We start from the raw sequence: 18,397 nt of genomic DNA, 5'->3' as shown, positions 1-18,397 counted from the left end.
CAGTCCGGAAAGAAGGAGGAGAGTCGGGCCAAGAACAAAACTTAACCAATCCCGTATCATCTCCCATCCTTCCACGAAACCAAAAACTGTTATTTTTTTTATGAAGGGTTTTTGACCTGCCAAGCAAGCGCACCTGTCATGGCAAAGGTCAGATACATCCCATCCTTACTCGTACATCTGTTTCTGGTCAGTTTGAAAGACCAAACATAAACCTCAACAAGCTGTGTCAAGTCTAATCCTTTCTTTGTCAACGAGGGTTGATTAGTATCAACTAGAGTTGATGATATGATAATATCATCGAGAGATATACTTACATCAACGAGAGTTGATAATCAGATCATCGAGAGAGATGATATATATGATCAGATCAACGAGATATGATATGATCAGATCAACGAGATATGATATGATCAGATCAACGAGAGTTGATTGGAGCATTATCATGAGATGATAACAAGATCAACGAAGGTTGATTGGATATGAGATCAACGATGGTTGATTGGAGCATTATCAAGAGATGATAACAAGATCAACGAGGGTTGATCATAAGACCATCGAGAGATGATAAAGAAACCAACGAGAGTTGATTATAAGACCATCATAATACCATCGAGAGATGATAAAGAAACCAACGAGAGTTGATCATAAGACCATCGAGAGTTGATCATAATACCATCGAGAGATGATAAAGAGACCAACAAGAGACGTTGATTGGAAAATCATCGAGAGATGATAAAAAGACCAACGAGAGTTGATCATATGTGTTTTTGTCCATGCGCCTCTATATGAATACATTATACCTACAAGACAGAATACAAAAAAGAATGAGTCATCCAAATCTAACCAGAAGATTGAGAAAAAACTAGGCATAGACAAGGAGATTTAAAAGAATAGTGATATAAAGAAAAGCAACAAAACTTACATGAAAAGAACACGGACATCTACAAGATCCTTCCTTCTTTCATTAGAAGAGATCAACGAGGGTTGATGGTTAGAATCAACGAGAGTTGATGATTGGATCAACGAGGGTCGTTGATAAGTATCGATGAGGTTCGATGATAAGCATCGATGAGAGTTGATGATTGGACCAACGGGGACTGATCATGACATGTTTGTCCCATGCAAATCTCTACAGCAATACCAAAACAAAACAGATTTAGAAACTTAAGACTTCATACGGACGAAACACAAACCATAAACCGGATTCTAAATGACAATATGAAAGCAAAATATCCGAATGATATATATATATATATATATATATATATATATATGCGTAGATAACAACATACCTCGATGGATCGATCGACGCAAAAGATCAACAACTAGGGTTAACCATTAGAAATCAACGAGAATTGAACAGATGTGAATAAATCGAGCAAAACCCTAAAGAGATGATAAAGAGATTAGAAACATAATCAAAGAAAGCAATAAGAATCATCGACATGCAAAACAAAGAAAAAGGATACAGAAGCTATGAACAATCATCAATCACATTTTTTTCATATATATATACAGAGGGGGAGCAAAACCCCAAACCGAGCCGGATTGGGATTTCGAATAGATCCTACGGTTGTTAATGGTTTTAGTATAACGCAATCGACGGTGCAGATCATGAATCACAAAATATAAAAGACGGTTTTATAAGTAAAGGCGGTTAGTTAGTTGTATGTTCTAGATGGTTATTCTATATACACTAAAAAAACATTATGTGTTCCAGAAACTAGGAAAGCCAGAAGGAAAAGTTCTGAAGATGGATCCTAGTTCAAGTACCAATGGCTCCACGTTTAAGTCTTCTATGAAAAGGCACTTAAGTTCCGTCAGCACCAAGTGAAGAAGAGCTTTTGGTTCAGACATAGTAATAAAGGATTAAGTCATTCTTCGTATACCTCTCTTGTTTTATTCTGTTTTTCCATTGTTTCGTGGGGATTATGTTTACCAATGAGACAATCAAACAAACAGAATGCAGTAGAAAAAACAGGATATGCTACATCTGTCTGTACTAAGAGTCACTACTTCTCTACAGAAAACATGAGACTGATTCTCCACATCAGTTTTATTTTATTCTTTGCTCAAAAAGGGTTGTTCATCTTCTCGACTATGCTTTGCAATCCTGACTTGTACGAAGGATATAGCAGTTTCACTCCAAGTTTTTTCTTCATGTGTTGGTTACGGACTCGCTTTTCACCTCTCAATGAACTCTCCTCTGGAGACTCGTACACAAATGGAAATGGTTTTGTTTCAATAGTCCCTGGCCAACGTTTTTCAATCAACTCCAAGGCATATTCAAACACCTCTTCTCTTTTGACCTTCAGATAAACGATCCCGCTTTAACAAGGTATCAATCGCACTGCAACAAGAAACATTCATCTTGAGAAACATTAATCTATAAAGTTTCTTAAACACACTTAGTTTGTATAAAGAATATCTCTCTTTATTGAATGTTTAGAAAATCTCTCAAAACTAAACAATTCACAAACTTTCTTTGTGTTTTCGATATCGTTTGATACAACCCATTAAACGTATTTATAGGGAACTCGACTTAGTTCCTATTCCTATTTTGATAATGGAAAATTACTCTTTTCCTAATCCTAAATAGAACTTTTCCTTTTCTCTTAACCCAACTTGGTTAAGGAAATCTTAGGTTGAACATTCTAGAAGCTTACCCAACAATCACCCCCTTAAGCTTCGAGTCCTTCTTCGAGAGGTCTTGAACGTCGATCAAACTCCTCATCGTCTTGAACTGAATCCTTGCTAGGGCTTTTGTTAGTATGTTTGCACACTGATCTTCTCCTGATAACGCTTGTTGATGTGTTTGCTTCTTCCGTAGAAAACGGGATTCTTAGAGAGCTCTATTGCTGACTTGTTGTCAATGTATATGGTTGTCTTCTTACAATTATGTCCCATAACTTCACTCACCAAGTCTTGTAGCCAGATAGCTTGTTTCGCTGCTTCTGTTGCGGCCATGAACTCGGCTTCGCAGCTAGACAACGCGACTTTCCTCAGCTTCTATGAACACCATGTAATTGGTGTTTCTCCAAGATAGAACACATGGCCTGCAGTGCTCTTCCCATCATCAGGATCCGTGTTATGACTGCTATCACTGTAGCCAACTATCGTTTGTGAGCTTCCACGCTTGAATTCGAGACCATACGATAGTGTTCCTTGCAAATATCTTAAAATTTGCTTCAATGCTGCCACATGTGACTCTCTTGGATCTTGCATGTATCTACTCACCACTCCAACTGAGAAAGCGAGATCTGGTCTTGTGTGTATGAGACAACTTAAGCAGCCGATCCTCCGACGATACATGGTAGCGTCTTCTACCGGTTTTCCTTGTGTCTTAGACAGTTTTAATCCAAACTCCATTGGAATGTGTGTCAGATTACATTGATCTAACCCTGCTTCTTTGAGAATCCTTCGTGCATATGCTTCTTGTTTCAACTTGATGTCATCCTTTCCTTGATGTACTTCAATGCCAAGGTAGTAGGTGAGTAGTCCTAAGTCTGACATCTCGAACTTAGACTCCATACTAGCTTTGAACTCTTGAATTACTCCCAATGAGTTCCATGTGACAAAAAGATCGTCAACGTATACAGCTACAAGAAGACACTTCTCCTTATCTGCCTTTCGATACACGACACTCTCCTTGTAGCACTTCTTGAAGTTCAAACCTCTCAAGATTTGATCAAGCTTTGTGTTCCACGCTCGTGGAGCCTGTCTTAACCCATATAAAGCTTTGGAAAGTTTAAAAACTTTATGTTCTTCCCCCATCTTTTCAAAGCCCTCTAGTTGAGACACATAGACGTCTTCGTTTGGCTCTCCGTGCAAAAACACCGTCTTAACATCGAGGTGGTGGATTTCCCATCCGCGAGAAGTAGCAATTCCCACAAGTAGTCTTATTGTCTCGACTCGAGCTACCGGTGCAAATACTTCGTCAAAGTCGATCCCTGATTTTTGCACATAACCTTTTGCAACTAACCTCGCCTTGTATTTGTTGATGGACCCATCCGCGTTCCTTTTGATCTTAAAAATCCATTTAAGACCAATGATATTGGAACCGTGTGGTTATTCAACTAAGAACTAAGTCTTGTTCTTGTTAATTGATTTTATTTCTTCCACACATGCGTTTGTCCACACCATTAGTTCCTTTGCTTCTTGATAGTTCATAGGCTCATCATTGAGTGAGAGAAGCAGCTTCTCACACTCTGTATTAGCAAGAAGAAGATAGTCATTAAGATAGCTTGGTTGGTTTGTTTTACGAACCGATCGTCGAAGCTGTGGATCTCCAATTTCTTCTTGCTGGACTGGTACATTGTTCTCCTCGCCCAAGTCATTCTCGACTTCTTCTTGGTCAGAATCACTCAATGTATCACTTTCAGTTTCTTCCTGTTCTTGGTTTTGTTATTGTTCCTGTTCTACATTACCAATGACTAGAGGACCTTCTCCATCATCAATAATTTCATCCCATCGCAGTTGGAACATACATGGATCTCTCATAGATCCATGTTCTGTCTTGTTCCAGATCCAGCCCGTACTTTCATCAAACACAACGTCGCGGCTGACAACAACCTTCCATGTTGTTGGATCATAAAGCTGATATGCCTTGGATCCTGGCTCAATCCCAAGGTGTATAACGGTTTTGATCAGTCGTCGAGCTTCTTTTGGTTTGTAGCCTGAATTTTCGAATATGCCAAACAGCCAAAAACTTTTAAATGCTCAATGTTTGGCTTCACTTCTCGTAAACACTCATATGGAGTCATACCCTCAAGCGCTCTCGTTGGTATCCGGTTGATCAGATGAGTAGCATGGCGAACCGCTTCTCCCCAAAGATAATTTGGTACCTTCATTGCCTTAAGAGTGCTTCTTGTCATCTCCATTAGAGTTCTATTTCTTCTTTCCACAACACCATTTTGTTGTGGTGTGTAAGGGGCTGTGAGTTGTCTCTTGATACCACTTGTATCACAAAACTCATTGAATTCTCCTGAAGTGAACTCTCCTCCTCTATCAGTTCTTAGAGTTAAGATATAACTCCCAATCTCCTTCTCTACCAGACTCTTAAACACCTTGAACCTCTCAAAAGCTTCACCTTTCTCTTTTAACAAGATAATCCACATATATCTTGAAAAATCATCTAAAATAACAAACACATATTTGTTATTAGCAGAGGTTGAAGGTGTGATTGGACCACATAAGTCAGCATGTAGAAGCTCCAATGGTTTGAAGCTCGAAACAATGAGGCCTTGGGGAAAGATTGATGAATTTGTTTTCCAACTAAGCAAGACTCACACAATCTTTTCTCTTCTCTTATTTCTGGCAATCCTTGTACTAACTGTTGTTGGTATGTCGTCTTCATTGTTTTAAAACTAATATGTCCCAACCGAGCATGCCACTTCCAAGCTTCATCTGCAATACTCGAATGTAGACATATTGGTCTTCCTATTTGCAGCTTAATCTTGTAGAGTCTATTTGGTTATCTTGTAACTTTCACCAACAATCTTCCTATGGGATCATGAACTGTAAGGTAGTCTTGTCTCATCCTGACATCACAACCAACCTCTGTAGCCTGTCCTAGACTCATAATGTTGCTTTTAAGAGAGGGAATGTAGTAGATGTCTAAAACCAGAATCTGTTCACTTGTCTTACTCTGAACCAACACCGAACTTCACTCTTCCCTTGATGTTCTCATTGAGCTCCGAAAAATACTCTCTATGGCCAGTCATGTGGTTACAAGCCCCATTGTCAAGATACCACAAGTCATCTGCTTTGTTGTTAGTCTCATAGTTTTTCGGAATCACCTTTTCTTCATTCAAAAACATAACCTCATGCAAATAAAGAGCTGCATCCGCATTCTCTGTCTCGTTTTTATTTGCTTCTCCTTGTTGTTGTTGTCGGTCAGGAAATGTAGAAGCATAGTGTCCTAGCTTATCACACCGATAACAAATCACCTTCGACTGATCCTTCTTATCCTTTGAATCGTTATGGTCTCCTTGATTTGTTTGTTGTTCTTGTGAGTAGCCTCTGCCTCTGCCTCTGCCTCTTCATCGTCCTTTGTTTCCTCTGCCACCTCTACCTCGTCCTCTGCCTCTCGAACCCCAAGCGTTTTGCGAGTTTGCAAATAACAGCTTACCCTGAGTATCTTCGTGATCCTCCTCATTAAGAATCCGCTCTTCATAGGCCTTGAGCCTCCCTATGATCTCCGTGAAGCTTGTTTTCTGTAAATCCAAAACCTGTTCAAGAGATGCTATGATCTAAATGAACTTGTTCCTTGGTAGACTATTGAGAAACTTCTTCACAAGTTTTGCTTCATCAATTGTCTGTCCAAGAGAAGTCGATTTTGATGCAATCTTCGATAGCTTGCTTGAAAAACTATCTATTGTGTCCGAATCCTTCATCTTGATTCTCTCAAATTCAGACATAAGAGTCTTAAGCCTTGCTTCCTTTACTCGATCTGCACCATAATGACGAGATTGGATGGCTTCCCATATCCCTTTAGGAGAGTCTTGTTCACCGACTTGTAAGATAAGAGCCTCTGGGATAGCTTGAAACAATAATCTTGTGGCGATATTGTTTAGTTCAGGATCCGCTGATCTTGGTTCGATTGTATCCCATACATGGTTGATCTTCAACAAGATCTTCATCCTCATTGACCACACCGTGTAGTTAGAGGGATTTAGCATGGGGCATTGAATCGATGGTGGAGTAAACTCCTTTGGATGTGCTAAGCTTTCGTCTGCCATAACTCGGGGACGACGGCTGTACTTACGCAAGATCTTTGTCTCGGTTCTTCACAGGTCACAGGTTCCAGGTTCTCCAATAACCTAACGCTCTCATACCAAATAAAGTTTCTTAAACACACTTAGTTTGTATAAAGAATATCTCTCTTTATTGAATGTTTAAAAAATCTCTCAAAACTAAACAACTCACAAACTCTCTTTGTGTTTTCGATATCGTTCGATACAACCCATCAAACGTATTTATAGGGAACTCGACTTAGTTCCTATTCCTATTTTGATAATGGAAAACTACTCTTTTCTTAATCCTAAATAGAACTTTTCCTTTTCTCTTGATCCAACTTGGTTAAAGAAATCTTAGGTTGAACATTCTAGAAGCTTACCCAACAATCTATACATATGCACCTTCAGGAGGAGGCTTCTCTAGCTAGTTTAGTAATCTATACATATGCACCTTTTTTTGTTTATACCTTGAAATTTTGATAGAATACTCTTTTAAAACTCATTTGTATTTGGGGGTGATGTGAATCAAACGCATTGGTTGGGTGTGGATATGTTATGTTGGTATATGTTTTGCTGTAAATAAAAAGAGTGAGAGAATAGCTTTTATTTGTATTCAGAATTTGGCTGATGAGAACTTGCAAACTAGCTCTGTAAAACTAGATGGGTCTACAAGTTCTAGTTAACTGAATTTTTGGCTTCAGAAGAGCCTTTGAACATATTTGACTTAAAACTATTTATTTGCCAATAAGAATAACGTTTCTAGCTTAAACGTAGTTTCAATCACGTACATGTAAGAACCAGAGTAAGATTCTTATAACTCTCTAACCATGAAATACTACTTGTACATATTGATTATTAGATTCCAGACTCACTAATCATCACCCACAAGAATACAAGATACCAAAAAAAGAAAAATTCTACATTTCCCACTTTCACAAACTTTGTTGCTCTGCCCTTGCAACATAAAAGGGCTAACTAACTCTTGCAATCCTTCCCATCACACTTTCCGTTTTTTATAAGCTCTCCCCGAAGGTTTGTTCAAAAAAAAGACCTGCCAAGCAAGCGCACCTGTCATGGCAAAAGTCAGATTCATCCCCTCATTACTCTCTCTTTTACATCTCTCTTTTACATATGTTTCTGGTCAGTTTGAAAGACCAAACATAACCTCTGCACGTTGTGTTAAGTCGAACACTTTCTTTGTCAACGAGTGTTGATTGGGATCAACGAGAGTTGATGATATAATTAGATCATCGTGAGATGATATTATCATATCAACAGATGATAACAAGATCAACGATGGTTGATAGAAGCATTAATAATAGATGATAACAAGATCAACGATGGTTGATAGAAGCATTAGCAATAGATGATAACAAGATCAACGATGGTTGATAGGAGAATTTTCAATAGATAATAACAAGATCAACGATGGTTGATAGGAGCATTATCAATAGATGATAACAAGATCAACGATGGTAATTGATAGGAGCATTATCAATAGATGATAACAAGATCAACTAGAGTTGATTGGAGCATCATTGTTAGATGATATATGAGATCAATGAGGGTTGATTGGAGTATTATCAATAGATGATAAAAAGACCAACGAGAGAGTTGATCATTAGACCAACAAGAGCTGATTGGAAGATCATCGAGAGATGATAAAGAGATCATAAGACCATCAAGAGATGATAAATACCAACGAGAGTTGATTGGAGGATCATCGAGAGATGATCATAAGACCATAGGACCATCGAGAGATGATCATAAGACCATCGAGAGATGATAAAAAGACCAACGAGAGTTGACCATAAGACCAACGAGAATTGATCTGATGTGTTTTTGTCCTTATGCCTCGATATTAATACCTACAAGACAGAATACGAAACAGATGAGCCAGAAGACTGTTATCCAAATTTTACATGATATCTAACCAGAAGACTGAGAAACACTAGGCATAGACAAGAATATAGAAACTCAACAATCCATCCCAAATATGCGCTAAGGACCAACGCCACTCCCGGATCAGAGCAAGATAAGCCAAACCTTAAAAAAGAAGATCATTGGTTAGATAATTAAGGAGATATAAAAGGATAGTCATATAAAGAAAAGAAACAAAACTTACATGAAAAGAACACAGACATCTACAAGATCCTTCCTTCTCTCATTAGAAGATATACACAGACACACTGTCCGGCCTTTTCAGTTCTTTCATCATGTGGTGGATCACCCTGATTATGCTATGACGGTAAGTCGATCTTGGACTAGCTCATCTGTGGCAGGGTCGAACCAGTTCCGCGTGGCTAAGTCTCTGAAAGCTTTAAAGCCAGCTCTCCGGAAGCTGAATAGAACACACTTCAGTGGGATCTCTCAACGTGTTAAAGCAGAGGAACAAAAACTTGATATCCTTCAGAGAGCCATCCTCACGAACCCTACTGAGCAGTTGGCTAGAGAGGAGCGTCGGGTGCGCGAAAAATGGAAGTTACTGAGCAATGCAGAGGAGAAGGTTTACCGGCAAAGATCGCGGATAAAATGGGCTCATCTTGGGGACAGGAACACAGCATTCTTCCACAAAACAGTCATCGCCAGAACAAATAAGAACCATATCCACTTCCTACAGGACCAAAGTGGTAGAAGAATCAATGAAAGCACAGAGCTCAAGGAACATGCTGCAGATTACTTTGAGGAAATCCTTGGCTCAACGGATTTGCTGCACTCTCCTTGCTCTGTTACTGATCTCGAAGAGCTCCTTTCTTTTCGCTGCTCTGAGGTACACAAGCTTACTCTGGTAAGAGATGTAACGGAAGGGGAGATCAGAACTACCATCTTTGCCCTGCCCCTAGACAAATGTCCAGGCCCTGATGGGTATTCAGTGGAGTTCTTTAGAGCTTCTTGGAGTGTTGTGGGATCGGATGTGGTTGCGGCAATACAAGAATTCTTCCGGAATGGCAGGCTACTTAAAGACTTTAATACCACGAAGATTGCTCTGATTCCTAAATTCCCTGAAGCGTGCAAGCTAGGAGACTACCGCCCTATCAGTTGCTGTAACTTGGTTTATAAAGTCATCTCTAAGATCATTGCCAATCGTCTAAAGCCCATCCTCCAGGAATGTATCTCACCCAATCAAGCAGCCTTCCTCAAGGGTAGATTACTAGGTGAAAATGTTCTTCTTGCGTCAGAGCTTATCAAGAATTATCAGAAATCGACTTGTCAAGAGAGCTCCATGCTGAAGGTGGATATTAAGAAAGCTTTTGATACGGTCTGCTGGGACTTTGTGTTCAAGCTGTTGGCGGCTCAAGGATTCCCTCCACTGTTCTGTATATGGATCAAGGAATGCATCACATCACCTAGGTTCTCGGTTGCTATAAATGGAGAATTGGCAGGGTTTTTCAAAGGTAAGAAGGGTTTGAGACAGAGCGATCCTCTCTCACCATATCTTTTCATCATGGTGATGGAGGTGTTGTCTAAACTGTTGGATAAAGCTGACTTGGAGGCAGAGTTGAGGTACACCCGAGATGTCAGACGCCTAGCATTACACACTTGCTTTTTGCTGATGACCTCTTGGTTTTCTCTAATGGCTCGCGGGTCTCGTTAACTGGGATTGCGGAAGTCATGAGCAGATTTAAGGAAAAGACTGGATTGGATATGAACCCTGCTAAGTCCGAACTCTTCTTTGGAGGTTACACAGAATCTGAAGCTAACGAATTGAGCGCTCTGGCTGGCATTAAGCTTGGAGTTTTCCCAACCAGGTATCTTGGCTTGCCCCTCAACCCTTCAAGAATCTCTAATGCCACCTTACAGCCATTTATTGAGAGAATAACGAGTAAGCTTCACTCATGGACTGCTAAGTTCCTATCTTTTGCGGGTAAAGTAAGACTGATCTCTGCGGTGATTTATGGAATGGTAAACTTTTGGAGTAGTGTATTTGTGCTTCCAAAGCACTTCTACGCACGAGTGGACTCCCTTTGTTCTGCTTTCTTATGGAAAAACAAAATGAGCTCTGCTTCAGGCGCTAGAGTGGCATGGCGAGACATATGTAGGCCAAAAACTGAAGGAGGACTGGGTATTCGCTTGTTGGAGGATTTTGAAGTCGTGTTCAGACTCAAGCAAATCTGGAACTTTTTCTCAAAGTCTGGCTCTTTATGGGTGGCTTGGTTGCGGGAGAACATCTTTAAGCGAAAGAATTTCTGGGAAACGAACGTATCTAGTCGTTTTTCCAAGGCAATCAACAGTATGCTACAACTCAAACCAACTCTTCAAAACTTCCTCAAGTGCGAGGTCGGGGATGGAAGCACCGCTTCTTTCTGGTATGATAATTGGACTGACTTTGGACCGCTAATCACTTTCCTTGGGGTGGCGGGTCCAAGTCAGCTTCGAGTCAGAAGAAGCGCAAAAGTTACTGAAGCCTCGAGGAATGGTGGATGGAACCTCCCACCAGCCCGATCAATCAATGGTCAGTCCCTAATGGTAGCACTCACGGAACTTCCTGCCCCTGTCGCAAGTCGCGGTCCAGACATCTTCCTATGGCGTAAAACCTCAGGTAATTTCTCTCATACTTTCTCCTCCAAGGAAACATGGGAGCAAGTCCGACATAGATCTCCTTTGGTACCGTGGGCGAAGATTGTTTGGTTCAAACAGCATGTTCCGCGCTACTCCTTCATTGCCTGGTTTGCAATGCTCAACCGGCTTCCCACTCGAGATAGACTCCACAGGTGGGGAATGAATGTTCCTACCTCTTGTGTGTTATGCTCGTCTGGGGTTGAGAGCCATGCCCATTTGTTTTTTGAATGCCCATTTGCCTCTAACTTGTGGGGTTTTCTAGCTGCAAAATTCATTTCAAACCCTCCCTGCAATCTCCCTGCCGCTGCATCGTGGATCGCCTCTCGCAACTCGCCTTCTCAAGCTAACCTAACTGCCATCCTCAAGCTCCTCCTTACGACTATCCTCTATCACGTATGGAAGGAGCGAAATTCCAGGATCTTCGCCAATGCCGCCTCCACCATCCACCAACTCCGTACTGTTGTTGACCGTGCAATGCGGGACAGGCTTCTGTCCTTCACGGGCCCTTCCGTGCACTCCTCTCTCCTCCTTACTTACTTCTCGCATGTTTCTCCTGTATCCTTTTTGGTGTAAATAATTTTTTTTCTGTCTAATGTTCCTGTACTAATGGGTAGTTTTTGTAATAGTAAGACCTTCTGTTTCTTTTCAAATGAAATCTTCACATTAAAATCAAAAAAAGATATACACAGACTTCTTCTTGTTGATCAACGAGGGTTGATGATTAGATATGTCAACAAAGGTTGAACAAAGGTTGATGATTAGTATCGACGAGGTTCGATGAATGGATCGAGGAGAATTATCCTCGTACGCTTATGTAAAATCTATACAAGACATACATAGATATATATAACTATCTGATTACCGGTTTGTGATCGAATTCTACGAGACATGTAAGCAAAAAAGACCAGAAAGATTCATACACAGTAATAACAAGATATATATGCGTAGATAACAACAACGTACCTCGATGGATCGATCAATCGCAAAATCGATGCAAAAAGATCAACAACCATGGTTGATCATTAGAGTCATCAACGAGGAGGATTGATCATGTGTTAATAAATCGAGCAAAACCCTAAAGAGATGATAAAGAGATTTGAAACATAATTAAAGAAAGCAGTAAGAATCATCGACATGCAAAACAAAGCAAAAAGGATACAGAAGCGATGAATTATGAACTATCATCGACCACTTTTTCATATATATACAGAGAGGGGAGCAAAACCCAAAACCGAATTGGTTTAGGATTTAAGATAAATCCTACGGTTGGTAATTATTTTAGGTAACACAATCAACGGTGCAGATGAATCACAAATAAAAAAAAAAGACGGTTTATAAATATTATAAAGTCGGTTAATATGTTCAAGCGTGATCTTCTATCCAAAATTCACCAATTTCTTATAAATTATCTAGATGATTCTAGAAGTTTAATCATCTTGGTCTAATTTTTGTTTAAATATTTATTTCAACAATTTTTTAAAAATTATCTAGATGATTGTCGATATATCTAGGTTTAACAATTTTGGGCCTATTTTCATTTATTTTAAGTAAAACAAAATCGATAATAATTCAAATTAAATAGACCAATCTTTATTTTTGGCTGCTATATTTTTCTAAATAATATCGAACGAAAACACTATTTATGCATTTTTCATTTTATTTTTTTTCCTCACAGTTTCATAATTTAACCATCGATTATTAAGTACGGTTACAATTTTCAGTATGTAATTATAGATCTCTATATACACTTAAATTATTTCTTGGGTTTTTTTCTTCATTCATCTTCAAATTCTTCACAGCTCAACGGAGATTGGGCCGGGCCGGAGTAGACTCTGACTTAACAAAGCGAACAAGAGACAACTTAGCGATATCAGAAACGGCACCGCTTCGAACAGCGGCGGAATCACTGATCAGAAACTCATACGCCGCCTCAAAAGCTTCTCGCCAGAACCGAGGGACCCTGACACCACCGGAGCGACCGTACACATCCCACATCTGCCTCACCACTTTCTCTCTCTCCTCAATTTCCTGTCATAAATTTCATAAAATTCCCAAAAATTCAAGAAAACCAAATTCAGATGAACAATTGCAATAAAAGTTCATGAATGGTTCGTACTTACCAGGACGTCTAGATCGTCGCCGGCGGAGAACCCGTTAACGCCGTCAACAGAATGAAACAAACCGATTCCTTTGAGAGAGACAGAACCGGTTAACATAGAACCAAATGCTAAGAGTAGTACTGCAGCTAGAACCCAAAGCTTGTAGTTGTAACCAGCACGTTTGCGATCACGGCTGTGACAACCTCCGTTTACAGGTTTTCTCACAGGTAAGAGTGTTTGAGTTTCTTCAAACTTCATTTTCTTTTTTTCTTTTTCTCAGCTGCTCTCCGAAATGAAAGACTCTGTTTATGGTTATGGCACACTTGACTTGATGATCAATCAATGTGTGAAAGAAAAGACTTTTTTGGGGAGTGGATAAATTGTCACAAACAAGTTTGGTACTCAGATATTAAACACCAAGTGGGATGTGGCTAAACATCCCACCATGGAGTTGACTTCGTGTTGACTTTCTTTACTAAAGCGTTGTCTCTTGGTTATGTCTACGATCTTTTTTCAACTGTTTTAAGTGTGTTGGTTATCCAGCCGGTGGATATACATGACTTCGTGTCCAAACAGTCCTTACAAGTAGTACCTAATCAGCCTTAATCATGGTTTAAAGCATGTTTATTGATGTCCACTTGTCCAGTGATATACTAATTAGATTAGCTCACCAAGATTTGAGAACCTATTTATGTAATTTGATTGCAAAATTATTTAAGAACCAGTGTCAGAATTATTTTTGATTTTGTTTTGGTTTGCCTCTTTTCTCGTACTATGTTCCATCAGTACTTCAACCGGTTCATTCATTGAAGCTATTCATTTTTTTCTTTTTCTTTTTTTTACTTAAGATTCTAGATTTAGATGTCAACATTAGAGTTCTGAAACTGGTCAGAGAATAAAAGCTTATTAGTTACTAACACTTGAATTCAATTGTAGTTGATTTTATTATAATCTCAAACTGTCCAAAACCAAAATATGTGAAGAGAAAGAATCAGAAACTCAGAGATTTGCTTATATAAAGCTTAAAGGCAGACAATCAACACGACATCAATTTCAGACCGCCCGTCTGCTATTATCTCATCACTGTTAATATCTTCTTCTTTACTTTTTTATCTCAAGTTCAAAGAAAGACCATCAGAAAAACAAAAAGACTTATAAAGCGACCACGGATTCAATTTCTGCAAATCTTGATCTACAAAAAGATGGAAACGACATTGAAAACCAACTATAAAAAGCTTCAATAAAAAAAAACAAGGTTATATAGATGATTAAGGCATCAGATAATAAGCAGAGATTGGTAGTCAACACTGATACATCTGTGTGTAGGATAAGATTCTACTCATCATTTGCCAATCTATGTAATCCCTAATTTCTTAAAAAAATGATAAAGTAACAAGAAACACATAATGTAAACCACTTTCGAAAAAAAATTGAAGAAAAACAAACTATGAGGGATCGATGAGGCTTCTGTTGATGAGTTGTTAAAAGAATTTATAAAGATTAGCTAAGAGGTGTCGGCTAGGGTTTATTGACCTTAACGGGCTTGCTTTCTATTATAATGACCTTAACGGGCTCGTAACTCTGAATATGTTCAGCCCATCTAACTAGAAGATATCCCGGTCAATTTTTTTCAAAAAATATTATAAATATAATAATAAAAATTATTGTTATATTATTTTTTAAAAATTATCTTTTTAAGATAATATTTATTTTTAATTATATATTACAGTTTTATATTGTCAGTTTGTTGTATTTGCATAAATATTTTATAAAATATGAAGTAATAATTTTAATATTATAATTATGAGCAAATAAAATATATTAATTTATCAATTATATAAATTTAGTTTTACCAATTCGTCAATGTGAAAATTAAAACAAATATTTTTCAATAGATTGAGTAGTATATCTTTTTACATTAAAAAGGTAATATATCTTCGTTTTTTAAAATTCAAATCACAACATATGCAGAAAAAATTCTGCATATTTATTAATCATAAGTATTATATGAAAATTTTAAACAATTTGTAAATAAAATAAAAGAAAGATGATAGGAGAATCATAATTTGAAATCTTAATAAAATCTTTGAAATCTAGTTATTAAAAATAATTTTATTGTCTAATAAAATCTTAGTTTTTGAGATTGGTATATATTTTTTTAAAAAAATATTTAGTAATTTTCGTCCAAATATTAGAGAGAGAAAATATTTTTTTTTACTAATAATTATCTGTATTTTTTTAAAATCTTAGCTGTTAATTTTTAATTTTTTATTTTTTAAGTATAAACTAGTTTTGATTTGAATAGATTTTTTTTACTTTTCTAAATTTTTTATTTTTGATCTGTCAGCGTTTTTTATTTTTAATTAATTATATTTAATTAATTAATTAATCTTAATTAAATTTTCTAATGACAATTAAATGTAATTTTTTACACATTTTAAGGTTAGTTTCATATTTGTAATTCCCAATTAATATAGTAGGATATGTAATATAGTAGGACTGAAATGCCAATAACCTTGATACATAAAACGCACACCAAAAAGAGGTAGGACATGATGAGAAAGAGATGTATCTGAATAGCCAAGGAAACTGCCTAACAGTATTATGCAAACGCAATATTAAATCAAACTCGGTTCGTAGAGAGACGGATCGGATTGATATACATTGCGTACGTATGAAGATGCAGGCAAGTCATCCTTGGCTACCGAATAAATCTGTTATCTTCATGTCTATCCTTCTTTCTCTCCCTTTAATTTTCTTTAGACTATGGCTGGTTTAAATATTTAATTTGTTTGGCTGTAAAAAATGTGTGGCCGTGTGGGTAGATGATATAGGACCCTGAAGTGTCCAACATGTATGACCGAACATTTACATGGCCAAAATGTGCGAATATTGTTATTTTTTAAATATGCATGTGGATGGAAACCAACAAAAACAAATCCATAAAGAATCGTCCATATATGTATAAAAGTTTAGGTCTGGAGAGAGCAAAAATATTCGACTAATATAAACTATCAAGTGTATATAATCGACCTTTTAGGTTTGTTTAATACTTTCTCTGTACCTAAAAGACTCTGTTTCTAAAAGATTGATGTTTAGAATCTTTTACACATTTTAAGAAAATAATGATTACTGAATTTAGATATATTTATTTCTTTGACTAAAGAGATACTCAATCTGTCCTTCAAAAATTGATGTTTTGTGATTTCTTTTTGTTCCACAAAGATTGATGTTTTACCACTTTTAGTTAATTAATATTAAACTTTTGTAAACTTCAAGAAGTGATTATTAAGAAAATTCAATAGTCATTTGTTTATAAATATATAATATTTTTTAGTAGGAAAAAAATATTATATTTAAAATTAATAATCATTATTTCTTAATTTGTGTGAAATCCCTCAAACATCAATATTTGAGGGACAGAGGGAGTATAATTTAATTTTAAACCAATAACAATTCAACATTTTAAATATTTTCAATGATTACTTTTTGAATTTTACAAAACATCAATTTTTGTGAGATAAAAAAATATCCCAAAACATCAATTTTTGTAGGACAGAAGAAGTAGTACTTTTTAGTCAATCAATCTTCGGTGATTGGATTTCATGGGACACATACATTTGCGTCTCTAGTGATAGATCGATAATCTCAATCAAAGTGCGGTAAAACAACTAGACAAATGCAACATTCATTGTGACTACTGACTACACCTATAAAGTCTCTGCGTACTCCACAAATACAACATTCTTTTACCGGTGAAAAACTGCAAATAGTGTACTAGCTAAATAATTGATCGATTGTGTTGTTAACTTGCTATTCTCATATTATTCAGATAAGCCCTATCTGCAAAAGTCGGCAGGGAAAAAAAAGCATTATCCTATATATATGGGAGACAGCTTTCGTTCCCAACATCTCTCGTGGACGTGAGGGTACATTCTTTCTAGCTATATCTCTAAATAGTTATAAGAATAATTCCAGCAAGTTTATATTTTCATATAAAAATTTCTCAAAAAAGTTCCATATATTCCCTGTTTACTACACAAATTCATATGGCATCCTGACTTTTACAAATGTTCTTTCCTCTATGGTCCCAACACTAGCTAGTAGTAGTCAACTAAAGGAAGAAAGGGGTGTTGACCCGATTATTAGGTTTCAAAGCATATTGATTGGCATGCTTGTCATTTGAGTAATCAGAAAACTTGTGGAAGAATAGTATAGAAAAACACTGTACATTGAGACTGATGGTATATAAACAAAGAAAACCGAAAACTCCTGTTGTATTACAAGAATAGCGACAACTATATGAGTTTTTAATTTAATTGAATGCGTTCTACCAAAATTAAGAGAAACTTAATATTCATACAAAGAAAACCGAGAACTCCTGTTGTATTACAAGAATAGCGACAACTATATGAGTTTTTAATTTAATTGCATGCGTTCTACCAAAATTAAGAGAAACTTAATATTCATGTGTTTTAGTTAAACACACATTTGACCCCGAAAAAGAAGAAGTTAAAACACACAAATTTATATAGTTTCTCAGATAAAAGTTGAATCTTACATAGTGATTAGTGTAACAAAATAACATAAAACAACATTCCTTCTAACTAATAAAAGTTACATACAAGATTAACTAAACGAATATTAATGTGGTTCACCAATTGTTTGATACTAAGACCATCCCATTCCCAAATCTTTAAGAACATATTCCAAGGCCATGCACACATGTTGAGTCAAACATATTGTGTCCACTCCAATCTTTATACGGTCATGCCTATATATACACTTATTATTTTTAAGGGTGTCATCAACAACCTCCTCATTTACAGAGAAAATGGTGATATGAAGAATGAGAACTTGTGTGGTAGCCAAGGATGACTTGCCTGCGTTTGAAACCATTACATATCAAAGACTCGACCGATTGTCTTAGAGTTGGTTAGTCGTCAGGCAGTCTCCTCGGCTATTCAGACAATTCTCGTTCTCATCATTTCACATTTCTCT

The 18,397-nt window shown here is 37.1% G+C and overlaps 1 protein-coding gene across 1 annotated transcript; it reads right to left on the bottom strand.

Annotated features, from left to right (window-relative positions):
- Window positions 12,921-13,907, bottom strand: LOC104740635. Its single transcript, XM_010461305.1, has 2 exons — window positions 13,418-13,907; window positions 12,921-13,325 (listed from the first exon to the last, which is right to left on the bottom strand). The coding sequence occupies exons 1-2, from the start codon at window positions 13,652-13,654 to the stop codon at window positions 13,098-13,100; spliced, it is 465 nt and encodes a 154-aa protein (XP_010459607.1). The 5' UTR covers window positions 13,655-13,907; the 3' UTR covers window positions 12,921-13,097.

The sequence above is a fragment of the Camelina sativa genome, chromosome 14, assembly GCF_000633955.1.
Source record: "Camelina sativa cultivar DH55 chromosome 14, Cs, whole genome shotgun sequence".
In the NCBI taxonomy this organism is placed as follows: domain Eukaryota; kingdom Viridiplantae; phylum Streptophyta; class Magnoliopsida; order Brassicales; family Brassicaceae; genus Camelina; species Camelina sativa.
Note: the sequence above shows the minus strand (reverse complement) of the source record. Positions and strands in the feature narration are given on the sequence as shown.